Source organism: Podarcis cretensis, assembly GCF_951804945.1.
Source record: "Podarcis cretensis genome assembly, chromosome: 2".
NCBI lineage: Eukaryota > Metazoa > Chordata > Lepidosauria > Squamata > Lacertidae > Podarcis > Podarcis cretensis.
This window is the reverse complement of record NC_137171.1, coordinates 23,174,030-23,194,040: the sequence shown is the minus strand read 5'-3', so window position 1 is coordinate 23,194,040 and position 20,011 is coordinate 23,174,030. Positions and strand designations below refer to the sequence as shown.

The 20,011-nt window shown below is 40.3% G+C and overlaps 1 protein-coding gene across 4 annotated transcripts in view; it reads right to left on the bottom strand.

The window, feature by feature from the left end:
- The window catches only part of HELZ (helicase with zinc finger), a 120,790-nt gene that overhangs the window by 65,117 nt on the left and 35,662 nt on the right, over positions 1–20,011 (bottom strand). For all 4 annotated transcript variants that reach the window (XM_079965331.1, XM_079965333.1, XM_079965332.1 and 1 more), the window contains 8 exons: positions 19,621–19,677; positions 17,044–17,095; positions 15,909–15,984; positions 13,269–13,467; positions 12,359–12,466; positions 10,304–10,601; positions 4,139–4,406; positions 370–703 (listed from right to left, as the gene is read on the bottom strand). In XM_079965331.1, coding sequence (XP_079821457.1) covers positions 370–703; positions 4,139–4,406; positions 10,304–10,601; positions 12,359–12,466; positions 13,269–13,467; positions 15,909–15,984; positions 17,044–17,095; positions 19,621–19,677 — 1,392 coding nt within the window. The remainder of the gene's footprint in view (positions 1–369; positions 704–4,138; positions 4,407–10,303; positions 10,602–12,358; positions 12,467–13,268; positions 13,468–15,908; positions 15,985–17,043; positions 17,096–19,620; positions 19,678–20,011) is intronic.

The window sequence follows — 20,011 nt, the reverse complement described above, 5'->3', positions numbered from 1 at the left end:
CATGGCTTTCAAAGGTGCCCTTCCTGTTTACACTGAACTGCACCACATGTAGTCAAGGAAAATGGATCCTGTATCCCATTCTGTAATGCTTAATTGTACCAGTAGAAGAATCATAGAGTAGGATCCTACATATTTCTGCCCCCAGTGCATAGAATAAGCCCTATGGCGAGTGACCATAACAATGAAATTCCTTTGTTGTGTCACAAACTCCTGGTGCAAAATTAGACAAGGCACTTACTTGCTCCTCAGTTACGCTTATAAATTAGTATCAGAGTCAGGTATGTTATGGCTGAGGTTGCTGAGATACCTACAGTATTGAAAGGCAAATGGAGCTGAAAGAATACATCAGAAATTTCCCATCACACATACCTGCATTTCACAATCTGCTCGAAGATTAAGTTCTTCACAGCATTCCCTGGATATTCTCAAAAATATATACTCCTTTGTTTTTTCTTCAATAGCTGCTTCATACACCTTTTCTTTGGTTCCTTGGGTCAGTATTGACTTCTCTTTAGTGACTGGCAATAAATAAACAGCATTGACTTTGGTCATCACCAGTCGTCCTGCCAAAGTGTCTTCAGAAAGTGTTTCAGTGAGTTTAAATCGTCCAAAAAGCTGTCCATTTTGGGCATACTTTGCACCTCCAGAAACACCGGTGAGCATGAAGTTTTCTACAATCTGCAATTGCACTTTTATGTTGAACCTAAACCAGAAAGCGTACAGTTAGTTCTGGGGGTGAAATGGTACCCAGCAGAGAAAACAAAAGGAAAACTGAAGGCCAAACCAGGGCTGAAGTGGAAGATCCATGTTCAGGGTCTCCAAGAAGTTTTAAAACATGTTAAATGGGTGTGGAATGCTGAAAGGGGCTGTGACACTGAAGAGTGACAGGCAATAGCTCCCCACAACTCTTTTCTACAGGCTATTTTCCTGATTGAAAGCATATATATATCCGAGAAGGGCTCCCCCCCCCAGATGCTCCAATGCATGAGGTGTGCAACAAAATGATGCCTCCCTCATTCCATGTACAGTGGGCCCTTGGTTCTCAAGTGCCTTGGTACTCAAACAACTTGAAACCCAAACACTGCAAACCCGGAAGTAAGTGTTCCGGTTTGTGAACTTTTTTCAGAAGCCGAACATGCTACGTTTTGAATGTTACACTTCCAATTTGAGTGCCACACTTCCATTTTGAGTGTTACGCTGAGGTCTGTCTGTTTTTGCTATTTATTTTGCATTTTTGTGGCTCTTGTTTTTGTGACTGTGTGGAACCAGTTCAGCTACTGATTGATAGTGTGACTGCAGTACATTGTTTATTGCTTTCATTTTATGGATCAATGGTTTCGTTAGATAGTAAAATTCACATTAAATTGCTATTTTAGGAGTTGTTTTTAAAAGTCTGGCACGGATTAATCCATTTTGCATTACTTTCTATGGGAAAGTGCGCCTTGGTTTCAGAACGCTTTGGTTTTGGAACAGACTTGCGGAACGGATTAAGTTTGAGAACCGAGGTACAAAAGCCAACCAGGCTGGCAGATGAAGCTAACAACTGCTGGCCAGTCTTAATATTAGGCAGAGTAAAGTGTGTTTAGGGATGGACAGAAGCAGCAAGACACTGGACGGCAGACAAAGCCCCACCCAAATCTGCTATTAACCCATGGAGAAAACTTATAGGTACAAATATGTACCTGTAAGCTGTCCTTTAGAATACAGTGGAACCTCGGTTTCTTGAACGTCTCCGTTAATGAACGTTTCGGAACCCGAATGCTGAAATCCCAGAAGTAACTGCTTAGGTTTTTGAATGATTTTTGGAAGCTGAACATGCTACACGGCTTTCATTTTGAGTTTCCCTATTGAATTGAGGCTTCCACTTTCAGTTTTCGGTTTTCAAGACGTTTCAGAAGTCGAACGGTATTCTGGAACAGATTACATTCAAAAACTGAGGTTCCACTGTACAATACAACTCAGGAATGCTATAAATAAGAACAGGAAAATAGCAGAGGATACATTGTTTTTAGAGCCCTTAGATTTGTCTGCCTGAGTGAATGAAGCATGCTATATAAGCTATAAACATATAATTTTGGCATTTTCAGAACAGCGGGTGCTCCCTCTTCATAGATAATTTTTAAATACAGTGATCAACTAGGGAAGGGAAATAAGGGAGTAAATATTGGAAACTGAGCACACTGGAGCTGAAACTAAATGGCACCACCTTGTTAAACAAAATACACAGTTAGTTTACAATAATTCCAATACTGTATCCATCAGTGGCTCCAACTATACTGCATAAATAGATTAAGCCAGTTGAGGACTGTACCCAACAGTCATACCATTCACACAAGAGTTTCTGTGTGACAGAAGTTCTGGGCAACAGAGCTTCCTCTCCCTCTCCTTTTTCTGTGGACCCTCCTGAAAAGAAATTTTCCAGAGTTGGGGTGAAACCCAGAACAGATTGGGAGGGTGCAAGGAGTAAGTTCTGTTGCATAAGCAGAAATCCTTGAACAAATGGGACTACTTCACTGGATGCAAACCTTAGCTTCTCTCCCAAATATTTGATCAGAAATCCTCTACATTCTGTATTACTCATATATTTTGAATCATTTGGTTGAATTTTAGAGTAGCTGCTTTCACTCTAACACCTAAGGGTCTGTTGTTCAACTACTCAGAAATGCAATCCTAACTGGCATACTTTCATGCCTGCTCATAAAATCACATTAACAAAAAAACAGAACAATTAATTCTGAGGCCCTTCATCCTATAAATTTAAGCTCAATATAATTTATTCTTTACTGAGATATAATCCGCAGATAGTGAGAGGAAGAAATGGCCTCTGTGTTCCTTAAAATATTTGGCTTGCGTCCTGTGATAAAATGTTTTTTCTAGATGATAGAAAAAATGTACAGTGAGCACAAGTCAGTAACTGAGTCAGTGAAGCAAATTAGGGAGAAGCTCCAGCACAGCACATCTGAGAGAATGCAGTGGTTACATTTTTAATCATGCGGCTAGCGAGATGGTAAAAAAACTTTCTCCATTTATTTGGATAGGTTATCGTTCTAACATAATGCTCTGTGCAATAATACTGGAATTTCCCCCCACAACTTACCCTAATTGTATTTAGGCATTGGAACATAAATAGTACCAGTAGCCACTAAAATGCATAATGAATGAGAACTCGTCGTCTTGGAGCCCATACTAAGTGACTGATTAACCAGATTGACTTCATGTGAAGATTCCCATTCATGAATGATCTTTGGAAGTATGTCATTCTGACTGAACAGGCTAATCAAAATGTTCCCTAAGCAAGTCCAATGCATTATAACACACACAGAGAGACAGAAGTGTGACTGTAGTTCTGAATCCCATTTTTCCATGTAAAAGAAATCAAAGAAAATGCCATGTTAATGTGTCGTATTTGATAAGATACAGGGACACAGGTGGTGCTGTGGTCTAAACCACTGAGCCTTTCGGGCTTGCCGATCGGAAGGTAGGCAGTTCAAATCTGAATGACGGGATGAGCTCCTGTTGCTCTGCCCCAGCTTCTGCCAACCTAGCAACTCGAAAACATACCAGTGCAAGTAGATAAATAGGTACAGCTGCAGTGGGAAGGTAAATGGTGTTTCCGTGCGCTCTGGTATCTGTCACGGTGTTCCATTGTGCCAGAAACTGTTTAGTCATGCTGGCCCCATGACCCGGAAAGCTGTCTGTAGACAAATGCCGGCTCCTTCGGCCTAAAGCGAGATGAGCACTGCACCCCATAGACTGGACTTAAGTGTCCAGGGGTCCTTTACCATTTACCTTTATTTCATAAGATAATGATATATATATATTTAATGGCACCATTTGATCTTCCAGAAAGCTCAATGCACTGCACAGATATTTGGAGTCATGTGGCAGGTGTGGGGGTTGGAAAAGTTTACTCAATGAGGATAACCTACCTCCAAAAAACATCTTAAACATATTTTTTCATATGAAGCCATCATACAGCCAATAGCTGTATCATAAAATGCAATTCTCTTGACTATGGGAGAATTTCCCCAAGCTGCAGTACTCAATGGTTAGCAGGAGTAAGAAAGCAATGATCTGTAATGTCAAATAAAGTAGCAGTATTGATCAATTGACAAGTTTTAGTAGAAACATTACTTACTTGCTGACTTCTTTATATTGTGCTATTTCTTCAATATAAAGGAGATCATGCAATCGTGACTGATAGTTACTCTTGGTCAATGATTTATCCAAGACAGACTGTGTAAATAACTGGTCAGCAGACAGAGGAATTTGATATCTAATCAAAAGGCTCTTATCCAATTCAGTAGTATCATTTGGCTCAAATTCTACAATAGTCTTAGAAGTGGAATCCCAACGTTTGGCTGTAGTTAGTAATTGTTGTCGTGCATTCATCCGGTATTCAAGATCTAGATGCAGAGGGATAAATTGAGAAAGATAATAACTGGATACTTTAGTCTCACATAAATGGGTAAATGGGTACTATTATGAAGTTTGTGACACCTCATGAATATGTCACAAAAACATATACATGTAAGATGAGAGAGACAACATACATGATTTATGCTAGATGCCTAAGTGACATGATTTGTCCCTTCAAGAAAATTTCACAGCTATTAAAACTGCTTGTACCCACTGGTAACATCATTTGCATCTTAGACATAGTAGTGGGTGCTCTTTGTTTATTAAAGGAGAATACGACTAATATAGAAGATACATTCTTTAAAATGAGCTTTCAAAAGTAAAGATATTCAGAAAAGTTCAACCAGCACCAGAGGAGTAGCAGAAAATTTAGGTCTGTAAGCTGTATGTATGTACCCATTTTTGCTTTGTTAATCTCTTACCCCTTCCTTAAGAAAAAAGTAAATACCACTCCATTGTCACAGGCAAGGAAGACTGCAATATGCCTATTTTGTGGTCTTTTTATATATTCCTATGCTTTTGTGCTGTAGTTGTTGCTCCTTGATCTGTTTTAACTAGTATTGAGAATTCTTGCCAGCTGAAATTAAGATGGACAGGGAACTTTTAGAAGATAAATTGATTCAACCTTGGGGGGAAATTGTGGGTTACATTTTGTGTTTGAGGATTTGTTTTATTTGTTTGTTTAAAGACAGTAAAGGCAAACATACACAGTTTACTGGCATGATGGCTCTGGTTAGGCACCTTTTTACATGAAGATCAAATAACATTTCCTAAAAGACCACAGTGATTCACTCTGAAAACAATTTAATTCACATTGAATAGTTATTTGCATTGCAACAACTATACAGCGTATTCAGTCTTCCTGCTTTGGGCTGTAAGTATTCAGATAATCTAGAAAGAGCAATTCATGAACTATGGCATTTGCTTCACATCTTTGCTCCAGCGATGCTGGAGATTTAAATCTATTGTACATAAATAAAGAACAGGATGAGCAAGAAAACACCTGCAGCTCTAGCCAACCCAGATTCAGAATACACAAAGGTTTCACTTAGCTGAATAATTAGTGCTGCTCATCACAATGATTTTAAAGGCCATGCCTCAGTGCAAGTCAAGGGTAGTTTGACATGCCACAATTCATGGTACATAAGCCATGAATAAGATGGCAAAAATGAAGGAAGCAAGAACAAAACATTGTGCTCTAAACAGAGAGGAAAGAGAGCAATATTCAAAAACTGAAACAAAATCAAGCATACAATGAACACTGTGTGCAGCTTTTATTTTCCTTCAGCATTCTGCAGGAAACTATTTCCATTGTGAAACTAGCCAGCTCTGAAGCTCTGGAAGAATGTAAAATTAACAAGTTATCCTGAAAAACATACCAGACTAGGTCTGTAAAACAAGGATTGATGGTTCATTTCTCCTCCCCTTCATGTTTCAACTCAACTCAAATAACTCAAATTGGAATTTACAACTAAGCAAACTACTTGGGAGGTGGAGACTTAAATATTCCTGTTGCCTGGATTCAAAATACAGTAAGGAAGTGATGATCTCATTCATCCACAACATGCAAAGAACATATTCTTCAGTTATCTGTCTCCAACTTAAGAAAATGAGTTTTGTTCTGGGATTTTCTGCATAATATCTTGGTCTTATCTAGGCGGCGACACTACCATATTTTGGAGCAGAAAAGAGATGGGAAAAATAATTAAGATGGTATGATATGGACAGGAAGATAGACATATACAGTAAAGGTAAAAAAGGCAGGATAACAATTTAATATCAGTTCCAAGCAAACAGCTCCCATATCTGGAAAACATTTGCTGCAGCATCCCAACGTCTTTGAAATATGCATCAGAGAAAGAAGGTTAGAAATCTCTGAGCCACTCTGTAACATAAACACTCGTTATTTAAATATATCTGGGATCAGCATGATCCTCTAAAAATTGAGCTGCTGGAGCTCTAAGAAAGGCAATATGGTTACCTATAAAGAAATTTATAAGGAGAAGAAAATGTTCCCAAGCAAAGAAGGCTAGCAGTGCAATCCTAACAATGTCTACTCAGAACTCCTACCAAATTCACTGGGGCTTACTCTGGTTGAGTTAGAATTGCAGTGTAACACACTACCAAACATTCATGATTAAAACTGATTGATTTTAAACACTTGGTTGTTTTCAAATGTCACAAACAAAAATGGGTCCGGTTCCAACAAGAAATGTCATCAGCTTCAATGAGATCCTACTTCTGAAAATGCATAGGCCAATCCTAGGGTGCCTGCAAAGGGTTGTAGCTTCATCAGTCCAAAATAGTCAGCATTCTTCATCTACCTTTCTTTTCCTAGTCTACAGTCACTGATAAGAGCGAGGTTTGTGGATGGGATCCATGTGCGTGTGACACCCTGCCACCACTTATGCATCTGTGTCCTGTGGGGCAATGTCTACCAGCGGTTCTCAACCTGTGAGTCCCCAGATATTGTTGGACTACAACTCCCATCATCCCTGAGCTCTGCCCTTGCTAGCTAGGGGTGATGGGAGTTGTAGTTCAACAACATCTGGGGACCCACAGGTTGAGAAAGGCTGGGAATCTAGACAATAAGCTATGATATTAACATAGATTTGAGTTAGTAAATGCTAAGTGCATGTACGCAAAAAAGGGAGAAGAATGTGCCTAATCCAGTTAACATGAAAAGAACTGCAACTAGTGTTGTCATTGCTTCATTCTGCTCTTGCCATGCAATTCCTTTGTCCACACATGATTCATGCAAGACCTTGTACAGCACACCACTATCTGGAACTGTTGCAGCAGTACAGCACCTTGACTGAGAGAACTACACTGGCACAATGATCCTAGCATTTGATCCTGTCAGTCTTTCTTTTGCTAGATCTATATCACTGTTCACACTAGATAATTTTTTTTTCTGCCTGCATCTCTTGCCTGGTATTTGTTTTTTTAGATCTCTGTCAATAACATACTCCCCCACCTTTACTGGTAGTTTTTTTTACTAAGCAGCAGACAGATACTTCTTTTCATCTTTCCTCATAAATCAAACAAATTCAGTCCCCACTCACTTTTTACTTTTTCCTATACACATGAAAAATTGTTGACATCCTTTCTAAGGAAGAATATGAAACCTTGCTTTGCCATTTGCAACCGAGGCGCACACAGACCCATATTATACGAAGAACGCTATAGTCATGGCAACATGCAGTTCAGCCGTAACGTGGCATGTGAAACTAATAATGACTTCTCTATTTTTTGCTATTTTTTGCACAATTAGTGACTAGCTGAGATCTGAGCCTTCTGTTTTGTCCATTGCCTCCATTTCACCTGCAAAAGATACTACTTGCTAACACACATTCCAAAATAATCAATACTTTTTGGGTTACATGGATAAACTTATGGGTTTTTAAACATCCTTATACTTTTAATCCCTTTCTAAACATGTAGCAAGATAAGTGTGTTCAAGGCATAAGTCAAATGTCATTGAAGTCAAAGGACATCTATGATTGAAATATGCTTTGAAAGATCACCAATGTTATATAGATTTCTGTCAAAAAAAACTCAGAATGTATTTTATTAGCTACATTTTTTTCTTAGCAGTCCAAGAAAGATACTGCAGCAATCCAACCTTTTTCTTAAAGGTTCAAGACTAAACCTTTAAGTAGCATAAAGCTCAAAGTGCTTTGCATCTACATACCAGAAAATGCAGGTTCTTGTATAAACTGTCTCACTCCGTGGCTTAAGATAATCCAGAAAGGCCTTATTGTATGTGCCTTCCTTATCTTCTACCAGACTAATGATGAAGGAGGGCCAAACTAATGTGCAGGCATTTTTTATGATAGCCCAGTGATCATTTTACTATTACAAATTTTATTTTAAACAGCCAAGAGTTGATAATGATGATGGAGGTGGAATGATGAAGGAGGAAGAAGTCATAGTAATACTTGAGGAAAAGTGATTTGACATGGAGAAACAGTGAGGGGCCACAGCCTTTCTGCTCCCCATCAGTTTTTTCCTTGAAGCTTTCCTCCCTCCTGCCACTTTTACCTGCATCTCAGGCCCATGTTAATCAGACAGGTATGAAAAACCAAAGGGTTGGGGGACTTTCTGGGTAAATAATAATAATAATAATAATAATAATAATAATAATTTATTATTTATACCCCGCCCATCTGGCTGAGTTTCCCCAGCCACTCTGGGCGGCTCCCAATCAGTGTTAAAAACAGCAGTGTTAAATGCAGCAGATGGATACAAATTTAAACACACCTCTTCTCTACATTAAAAAAATGCTTTCTAAATACATTTTACAGTGGGTTAACAGCTGTTAGGCTAACATTACATGAGGCTCTACTGTAACACGTACTTTGGCCCACATACCAGGACCTTTTCCATGATGACAAGCACACTTGTGGAACTCTTATCTCCAAAGAAGTCTGCTATGCATAACCCCTATGGACGTTCAGGAAAACTGCTAAATACTTTGTTGTTACTGTTGTACTCTGCCAGGTATTCAGGTCTGACCAGTTACTAACACTGATGTTACTGACTGCTGATGGTTATATGATGTGGTTTTGTTTTATAATTAATTTGAGGGTATTTATTGCTGACATTACAATAAAGTTGGCGTGTGCTGTTTTGCCCTGTGGTTGTTTTTTCTCTGACATGGCTGAAGGCCACATCTGCCTGAAAGTGTTTTCTCAAGAAAATTGCCTGGCTCTTTCTTACAGTGTGAACCTCTGCTTGTCAACTTAGGAGCTCCACTGAGTTCCTTACTGTCATTTAGGAAGCTGATAAAAGCTTTAGTATTCTTAAAAGGCATTTCCCTCTAGCTCACTGTACAGTGCTCAGTGTTTTTAGCTACTGCTCCTTATGGGGTCCTCACTGCGAAATCACATTCACCCGGTGCTATAACCAGCTGCACTGGCTCCCGGTGGAGTACAGGATCAGGTTTAAGGTGCTGGTTTTAACCTTCAAAGCCCTATACGGCCTAGGACCCTCGTACCTACGGGACCGCCTCTCCTGGTATGTCCCACAGAGGAACTTACGGTCTTCAAATAAAAACATCCTGAAGGTCCCAGGCCACAGAGAGGTTAGGCTGGCCTCAACTAGAGCCAGAGCTTTTTCAGCTGCGGCTCCAATCTGGTGGAACGCTCTGCCACAAGAGACTAGGGCCCTGCGGGACTTGACATCTTTTCGCAGGGCCTGCAAGACAGAGCTGTTCCACCAGGCCTTTGGTCAGGGCGCAGCCTGACTCCCTCCTTTGGCAATCTTTACAGAACTTTAGCTAATGGTTGCCATCAATTTGATTTTAATTAATTTTTATAATGTTTTTAAAATGTTGCACTATTTTAGTGTTGTTAGCCGTCCCGAGCCCAGCTTCGGCTGGGGAGGGCAGGATATGAATAAAATATATTATTAGTATTTATTATTTATCTGGCTATGGCTTTTGTATTATTTTTAAGTTTTAGTTCAATAAGTTCTCATTTTTTTCTGTGCTTTGTACTCTGTTTTTAGTGCTATTTTGACAAGACACACATACACTTTTAATGGCTTAAACACATAACCTAAAGATCATTATTTCAATCCCACTATATAGTTCTCTACACATTAGAGACAGCTAAAAGGAAAGTGTTTTTATTTCTCTGCCCTAATGATATGGTAAAATATAACAGGCATCTGAAAGAGAAGATTACAGCAAGATCACAGCTTTGGTTAAAAGAGAGAGCTACATATGTAGAGAAGGAAAGTTCTGAGACTTTTCAGAGTTAGGAATGTGAGTGCAACAATACTACAGCCACATATATCATCCAGGCAATTTACAACAACAAAAAATATGTAGCAAACTTAACAACAAATGAGTTTGTTAACAAAACCATGCAAACAATACCTTCTGTTGAAGCAGCATCAATCATCACTCGTTGCATCAAAACTGGTTCGGTTCCAAAATCAAATACCACAGTTTGGCGAAACGTCCCAAAGATTTCTGTGCTAAAGGCTATGCTGATTTTGTACACCGAGTGATCTATTCCATTCTGGGCCATCTTTCCTCCAATCCATTCCTGGCAGTTTTCTGGGACTGCTTGCGATACCTGGGTAGTGCTATCTCCTGCAGATATTGCTGTGATACTGAAATGAGGACGATGCGCATCATAAAGCAATGCCACCCGATACAGCATTCTTGCAGGCTATAGGAGAACAACAAAAGCGTATAAATAACTGGTGTGTGCGCGCTTTTTTTAAGTATGAAGATTGGATGAACTTTGATAAGACAAAGGTCAGAATGTGGCATCCCAAACCCTTGTCGTCACTTTTTAATATCTATCTATCTATCTATCTATCTATCTATCAAACTTATATGCCACCTCTATCTTCCAAGGAATATCAAGGTGGTGTACGTGGCTCTCCTTCACCCCGTTTCATCTTCACAACAGCCCTGTGAAATAGGTTAGGCTAAGAGATTGTGACCAGCCCAAGGGCACCCAATGAGCTTCAAGGCGGACTGTGGATTTGAACCCTGATCTCCCAGATCCAACGCTCTAAACATTTTGCCACACCAGCTCTCACTTCTGCCAATTAGGAAAAAAAAAAACTTTTCTTTTTTAAAAACAAAACAAAACAGGAATTAAAGACCCAAAGAACTAAAGTTTGGATACTTTTTATTTATTAACTGGGGTGGGAGATAAATGCTTAGAACGACTGCCTTTAATAATACATCCCATTTGTATAGCATTTTCTACTGTTCTTAAGTGCTTGACATACAATAGTCAATAATAATAATAATAATAATAATAATAATAATAATAATTTATTATTTATACCCTGCCCATCTGGCTGGGTTCCCATAGCCACTCTGGGCGGCTTCCAACAAAACACTAAAATACAATAAGCTATTAAACATTAAAAGCTTCCCTAAACAGGGCTGCCTTTAGATGCCTTCTAAAAGTTTGGTAGTTGTTTATTTCTTTGACATCTGATGGGAGGGCGTTCCACAGGGCGGGTGCCACTACCGAGAAGGCCCTCTGCCTGGTTCCCTGTAACTTGGCTTCTCGCAGCGAGGGAACCGCCAGAAGGCCCTAAGTGCTGGACCTCAGTGTCCGGGCAAAACGATGAAGGTGGAGACACCGTGTAAGTAAGCCTTGTAACACTAATCCTAAGCCTTGTAAACACTAATGGCCATGGGCCACTATAATAATAATGATCTCTACATTAGAAATGTGGAACAGAGACTAAGAAACAAGTTTGTCCAAGACTACCTTCTCAGTTCATTGCTAATGTGAGGCTTGAACTCAGACTCACCCTGCATTGAACCAGCTCTCAACCCTCATCTCTGCTTTGTTCCTACAATTTCGACAAAGTTCCACTACTCCACAAAACCTAACTTTCCTTTCCCGGCCTATCTGACTCAGTGGCAGAAACAACAAAATGATAAATGTTAAGGCTGAGGAAAAGGTGGGATCAGCACATTTTGCAACCAGAACAGATAATGTTATCCCCAGTATATACATAGTTGCATATTTGCATACTTAAAGTAAAGGTAAAGGGACCCCTGACCATTAGGTCCAGTCATGACCGACTGGGGTTGCAGCGCTCATCTCGCTTTATTGGCCGAAGGAGCCTGCATTTGTCCGCAGACAGCTTCCGGGTCATGCGGCTAGCATGACTAAGCCGCTTCTGGCAAACCAGAGCAGCACACCGAAACGCCGTTTGCCTTCCCGCTGGAGTGGTACCTATTTATCTACTTGCACTTTGACGTGCTTTCGAACTGCTGGGTTGGCAGGAATCTGCATACTTACGTACATAATGTGCAGATTCTTCATTAACATGGCATACCCCCCCTCCATGTGAGTGTGTGCATTACAACAAGAGAAGGTGCTGAAATTTTTAAATGCAAACTTATTAAGGGCAAGCGATACTTTCAAAGTACAAAAAAAAAAGATCCTACCTTACATGTCAGAGCAAACGTCCACATCTGTTGTGATTTTTTGGTGGTGACAGTAACTGACAGTTCAGGGCTATGTTCAACTCTCACGCCATCTAGGCACTCACTAAGCTAAAGAAAGGAAAAGGCATCACATAAGGTAACAACACTAGGGTTGAAAAATAACTCTTTAATTAAAGACCATTCCACAAAAGGAATGGCCCACCTGTGAATGACCATTTTAACCAAAAGTTGAAGTCAAGTCATAAATTGCAATACCTATTGCTTTGTTTATATTTAAACACACATACACACTGAGGAAGAACTCAGTCCTCATCACCATGAATTTGAAACAAACCACAAAGACAGCAGGAACTTCCTCCAGCTTACCCTGAAGTAGGCATAGGATTGCAGCCATAAACTCTTCTTAATTGCAGAAATGAGGATCACTTGGTATTGTTTTTTAATTAACAGAAAAATAGTTACATATTTTTGATTGGTACTGGGCGAGTGAATTAATTAACCAAGCAGGTCTAGTAGAGAGCGCCAAAATCAGGCTCTTCTATTCGTTTGAGAGCTGCCAGTAACAAGCTTGCCCATCACTTTGGGGATAAAATCATCTGCCACCATGGTGAGTTGAGTCACTCTTTTCATACACTCTGACACAGGCAACTCCCCGTTTGCGTGGGGGTTGCATTCTGGGTAATAGCACACGTCAGTGGTCACACGTAAGTCCATTCTATCCCCATCCCCTTCCATGGCCGAAAATGATGCATGTGTCAGCAGTTGCACATCAACTGGACGTGTGCAAAACGGTTGTCACCTGTACTACTTTTTTACTGGTTTTATGTAGTATTTTTGTTTTAATTATATTGTTTTTATGTTGAGGGTTTTATAAACGCTTTACAAAATAACCTTTGTCCCGCCCGCTTACCACTTTCTCAGGAGATAATGAGTTCATCCATTTCTCGATCAGGGATTCCATGTAACTGCCTAAACATTGCTTGTTTTCCTTCTGCTGTTTCAACCTTATCAAGCGGGATGCGTATCGCTTCTGCCATTCTGTTAGCTCTTCCTGGGAATGTGCTGAAGTACACTGTGCACCATACCTGCAGATTCCTTGCTCTAAAAACCTACACAAAATAAAAGGACAATCAACCCTTAAAATTTAAAATAAAAGGTTGTTTTTTTGTTTGTTTTTCCCATTCGTAACTAGTTCCATGTACCCAAGAAGGGTCTGAGCCAAGGTTCCTTGAACAGCATCTGCCACCAACGTTTCGTGGCTTTCGAAACAGAGGGACATTCAAAAGTAATTACTGTCTAAAATGTATAGACTGCTTTTGGAATGGTATACAAAAGATGAACAGGTTAAATCTGTAATGATACACTGGGCAAGGGATCTGGGGCATAATATTCAGCTTTCAGATTGGGAAAGGTTATGGAAAACTGATTTGAAATTCTTGGCATGTTGTACACTGAAAAAATTATATGAAAATGATGTACTGGTGGTATTTGACTCTTAGTAAGTTAGCAAGAATGTTTAAGACAAGTACAAATACATGCTGGAAATGTAAAAGTACATGTGGTGGACATGTAAAGTTATAAAAGCATTTTGGGAAATGATATATAATGAATTGAAAAAAATGTTAAAAAAAACAAACCAGAAGCTGTTTTACTAGGAATTATAGTTGCCAACATCCCAAATGAAGAGAAAAGACTTTTCATGTATGCAACAACAGCCCCACAGATGCTACTAGCCCAGAGATGGAAAGAAGACAAAGTCCCTACCAGAGAGAAATGGCAAACCAAGCTGTTGGGACTATGCCGATATGGCAAAACTGACTGGAAGGCTCAGAAAACAAGAAGAACAAAACTTCAACAAAGAATGTGGGAAATGTATAATCTATCTAGGAGACCACAGTAAGCATATGAAAACATTAAAGGTAAAGGGACCCCTGACAAAAAGTCCAGTCGTGGATGATGCTGGGGTTGCAGCGCTCATCTTGCTTTACAGGCCGAGGGAGCCAGAGTTAGCAGGATTTTAATAACACTTGTAATGTAGAGAATATCATGGACAATATGGAAAGATATAAAAATATGAAATAATATGCAGTTGAGAGGGTTACAATCTGACCCGAAGACAGGGGTGCCTGGCGTGCTCTGGTCCATGGGGTCACGAAGAGTCGGACACGACTAAACGACTAAACAACAACAACAACAATCTGACCCATGGAGGGGAAGGTGGGAAATCCAGAGATTTGGAGAAATCTCAAAATATGGATATGTAATTTGGATTGTTATACATTTATATTTGTAAAACCAAATAAAAAATATTATAAAAAACACAAAAAAGTAATTTCTGGCATAGCATAAGGGCCTGCTGGTTAAAGCAAATGAAGGCATGCCCAAACCAATAGGCATACTTTAAAAAGGCATCTGGACACTTAAGGGGAGTTCTAAAGGAGCCAGATAACAGGTAAGCATGTTGAACAAAATCATTTCTTGCATCAGCTCTCCGACAAATTGCAAAGAACTATGCAACATCACTATTCAAAGAACATTCTGAGTAGATTTGCTAATCAAGTAGCACAATAGGTATTTCTTTAAAGGATGTATATCTCAGTACATTATCTCTCCTGTTTTCTTGAATGATAGTGACACCAAGTGGTCCTTTCTGTTTACTTCAGGTTCATGTTAGTACAACAGAAACATCTGGCAAGGCACAAATCAAACATTTACATCCTTGCCACTCACTACCAATGGGTTTCTCTGCATTTTTTACGTGACTACTTTTCTCAACATAAAGTAAAGGTAAAGGGACCCCTGACCATTAGGTCAAGTCGTGGCATACAGCTTCCAGGTCATGTGGCCAGCATGACTAAGCCGCTTCTGGCGAACCAGAGCAGCACACGGAAACGCCGTTTACCTTCCCACCGGAGCGGTACCTATTTATCTACTTGCACTTTGATGTGCTTTCAAACTACTAGGTTGGCAGGAGCAGGGACCAAGCAACGGGAGCTCACCCCGTCGTGGGGATTCGAACCACCAACCTTCTGATTGGCAAGTCCTAGGCTCTGTGGTTTAACACACAGCGCCACCAGCGTCCTATGTTTCTCAACATAGGAATTTCTTTATCATTGCCTACCATCTGGATGCACATTTTATAAACCATTTATTTTGGAGCAGCCCCATTGGGGTCACACCCTATGTCTCTAGGTGGCACTGCAATGCTGCTGATTGCTTAGCCCTTGCATTCAAACATTTGGGCTGACCAATTAAAAGCCCTTTTAAACAATTTACCAATAAAGTATTGAAAGGGAGTAGCATTGTCTATTCAGTTGTTTTGAAAATGTCAAAATGAAAACAATTTCTCCTATAAATCATATAAAATATTAATTACCTGTCAAATCATCTTAGATATACTGCCAAAATAGTAATGGAAATAGTAATGACGAAGTTACAGTAGGTGTCACCCTTTTAACCGTGTGTTTCTGTTCTATATGTTTCTCTAGTTTTGATATCTTTTAACTATGCTGATAAATACTGAGAGATGTTGAAACAAGTATCACTTTACCTTCTGCATAGTGTGTACTCCTCACTACTTGTGACTCCCCTGGGCGGGGGTCGAAATTGCCAGCCATCCTGAGATCCTGTCACATAAATACAATATCTACGTTATTTTTCTGGTTGTGTCTGGAAACACACTTGGGCTATTAAGGTATCAGTCTCATAACCGATTTTGTGCTGAGCCAAACGACAGGCAGCCTAGTGCAATTCATATACAGTGGTACCTCGGGTTACATATGCTTCAGGTTAGATATGCTTCATTTTACAGACTCCACTAACCCAGAAATCGTGCTTTAGGTTAAGAACTTTGCTTCAGGATGAGAACAGAAATCGTGCTCTGGCGGAGCGGCGGCAGCAGGAGGCCCCATTAGCTAAAGTGGTGCTTCAGGTTAAGAACAGTTTCAGGTTAAGAACAGACCTCCGGAACGAATTAAGTACGTAACCAGAGGTACCGCTGTAATTACATTCTTTTGCAAGCAGGAAAAGCCAACGGCCCCTTGTTCAACAGCAGAAACATATGAAATGTGGAATCTAGTGGCAGGTGGGTCAGAGGGAGCTTCTATTAACAGGAGTCCTTGTGCTGGATCACTTTCCATCTCTCCCCTTCTGGAGGAGAATCTCTGACTTTGCTGCTACCACTTTCCCCCGCTATCACTGAAAACTCTGTCAAAATGCTTTGCTGAGGATTCAGGGACAATGCTGAATGGGGCGGGATACAACATGGGGTCTCAGGGCTAATGGGGAGACGATAGAAAATCAGTTGTCACTACTTGATTTTTGGTGACCTCCCCCTTCTCCATAGCCCCCACCCTCCCATCTCACAGTCCACCCACATAGCAGTGCCCTTGGAGCATTTTCTGGGGGCTCTCCCTTACAGGGAGAGAACTGAGCAGGGAGAGAACTGAGCAGGGAAGTCAGCATCTGCCTTTCCCATTTGGTGGGAGGATCTCTGGATCCAACCTATTACAATCCAGGGCCTCTTGATTACAACCTCATGCTTAGTTTAAAAAATCACATCAGAGGCCACTTCCTAGTCTTTTATAATAATTGATCCCAAATTGTGAGATAGCCACAGTTTAGCCATCAATTGACAGACAATTGCAATCCCTCATTCGGTAGTTTCAAAAGCTATTTTTATTTACCTTCCTCCAATTCTTCTACATGGTATACTGAGGGCACTTTACCAACTGCTGCCTGAAATCATAAAAAGAAAAAAAAATGCTGAGCACATTAAGTCAATCAATAAAGAAATCAAAATTAATTTCAAGTATCATTTTGAGTAACGTAAAGGTAAAGGAACCCCTGACCATTAGGTCCAGTCGCGGACAACTCTGGGGTTGCGGCGCTCATCTTGCTTTACTGGCCAAGGGAGAAGGAGTACAGCTTCCGGTTCAAGTGGCCAGCATGACTAAGCTGCTTCTGGTGAAACAGAGCAGCGCACGGAAACGCCGTTTACCTTCCCTACTTGCACTTTGACGTGCTTTCGAACTGCTAGGTGGGCAGGAGCTGGGACTGAACAACGGGAGCTCACCCCATCACAGGGATTTGAACCGCCGACCTTCTGATCGGCAAGCCTGTGTCATTCTGAGTACTAACTATAAAAATGTAAACATCAAATATACTTCAGTTTTACTGTTTGAGGGAACAAATATAAATTTAGGTTTATAAAGGTAATAAATGTTAAGCCTGCTGCTTCAAGACTATGATTCAAACCATGTTTTGTTCAGGCCAGGTTTATAATCCTGGCTCATTCACTAACCATAATTTAAAGTAACCAGTGCTTCCTTAAATTCAGACATAACTGGAAACTCTGGTTAGCTCCTCATGGCTGAGAGGTGAGGGAGCACTGTCATGTTAACACTAAGCTATATTTTAGGATTGCTCCCAAACCTGCTCATTCTGTTAATTATTTGTGCTACTAGTGTAAGTTTGAAACCTAATTCTTTCTAAAGTCAGGACTAGTGTCAGAGATCAGTAAGGGTGGTCCAAGTGCCCGGGGGATCAAAAGGACCCACCACTGATTCCACCATCAACCCGGTTCATTTTACTTAGCACTCTTAGATGGTTGGATAGGGAGGCAGCCATAACCAGCAGCGGCAGCTGTAGCAGCACACATGTGCTTACATACACTCACTGCTGTGATGCATTTCAGAGGGCTGGTTTTATCAGAGCAGCCACTGATCCTGCAACTTGATGCTTTATCCTTTGCTACAGTGATAACAGTCACCGCCCGTCCTCAGCGCTGCTTTCCGCCACCTGTTGACCTTGCCCAGTTTGTGTGGACTGTTTAAGTCTGGAGCACATCATGATCATTTGCTTTTAACCCAAATAATCTTTGGTGGGAAGGAGTGCTTGGACAAACAGGCAAAGAAATCTGCTTCTTTGGTCTCTCACTCCCCTAAAACCTTGGGAAAATGACGGAGGTGGTAAGAGATAGAGGGAATTGTCTCAACAGAGATGGAAAAGCAGACGAGTGTGAGACACATTTCGTTGTCTAAATAGAAAAATTCTGAGTTTACCTTGGAAGCCTTTTAAAATCTCCCTGGGGATGCAAGTGAGAAGTGGTCCATTTTAAAATAGCTAAGTTTAGGAATCAGGCTGTTTATTCTCAAGCAAAATGCAGCAACTAAGAAAGATCTTTTAAGGTTAGGTCTTTGTGTGATTTTTTTTGTTTGGCATGTTGCAAAACATTTGCCATAGGAAAACATAAGAACTTATTTTTTCCCCATTGGAATCAATTGAGTTTAAATTTGCTTAATGTTGGCTGAATCAGTCCCTTATACACTTAATATTCATTTTTACAGCTTCCCTTGGGTAGGTAGACTGTGCAGCATATGTAAAAATAGATCCAATTTCCATGTTTATTTTGATGAAGTACAGTCATTACAAGCTAATTTGATGTCATGTTTCATGTGGCACACATTTCTTACAATATGCACCCCCTCCTTGGAGACTTACCATGCCAAGTTAAAAGTGTGAGAAGAACAGGTTTCCTGACATAGTAGCAGTTGTCACCACCAAGGGTTACATTCATTAGAAATATTCACCATGCAGCAGTTGGAATGATTTAAAAAAATCACCTCTGGCTTTAACAAAAGTGAATGTGGGAAATGGGCCTCCAAGGCTCTTTCACAAATGCAAAATCCATCAGACTACTTCTCTACATCTGATGACCCTACACCTGATTATTGTGGTAACTGGCCCAGTTGGAAAGCATCATGTGTGGTGGGGGGATATAAAAGCTCTGAAGAGTTTTACTTGAATGAGAGGAACCTCGGTTAGAAGACGAAGGGGTGGCCTAAAGAGGGAAGAAGGATGTTTTCGGAGCAGGGGCAGTGCCAAACAAGACACCAAAAGCTTGGTGCTGATACACTGTTGTCCAAGGGCCTACAGAATCTTGGGACCGACCCTGGCTAAAGATAGGCTAACAGTGGGTGATTAATATTAGACAAAGGAATCATTTACTACAGATGAAGAAGCAAAATGTTCTCCATCACATTACAAACCACAAAAAAGCAATTTCTCAGCTTTCTTGGGTCTGTCTTTTTTAGCAGAAAACAAATATAAAGGGATAAAGAAAATCAACAACCATGTAGAAGGCTGTAAAAGAGGGTGTGGGGTGAAGCTGGTTAAACTATGCTAATAAAACTCAGTGCATAAAGTCCAAACTTCTGTAAAGGAAATATATTTATTTATTCCAGTATCATACATAGTCTTACCTCTATTTCAACAAGAAGTGTTTTCAGCCTCGTCAGATCTTTAGTTACCATCCCGTTCTGCCAAGAAAGAACATTATCACATGATGTCCATTTGTCAACTGCAAAAACTGTTTTTTTAACCATTGTTTACAAGGTTAATAAAACTAGTTTTGAGAGCTACTGGACCATAAGAACACAGTATCATATAAAAGTCCTACAGAATCAGGCCAGTTAGTTATCTAGTCCAGCAGCCTGTTCTCACAGATGCCCACTTGAGATTCCCAGCAAAAGGCAGACCACGATTATCGGTGGCCTTATTTATAACAAAACATATATTACATATTTGTGGTCACTACAGGACAGTTTAAAACTGAGTGAAAATACACTGAAAGTGCTGGCAGACTTTTTCAAG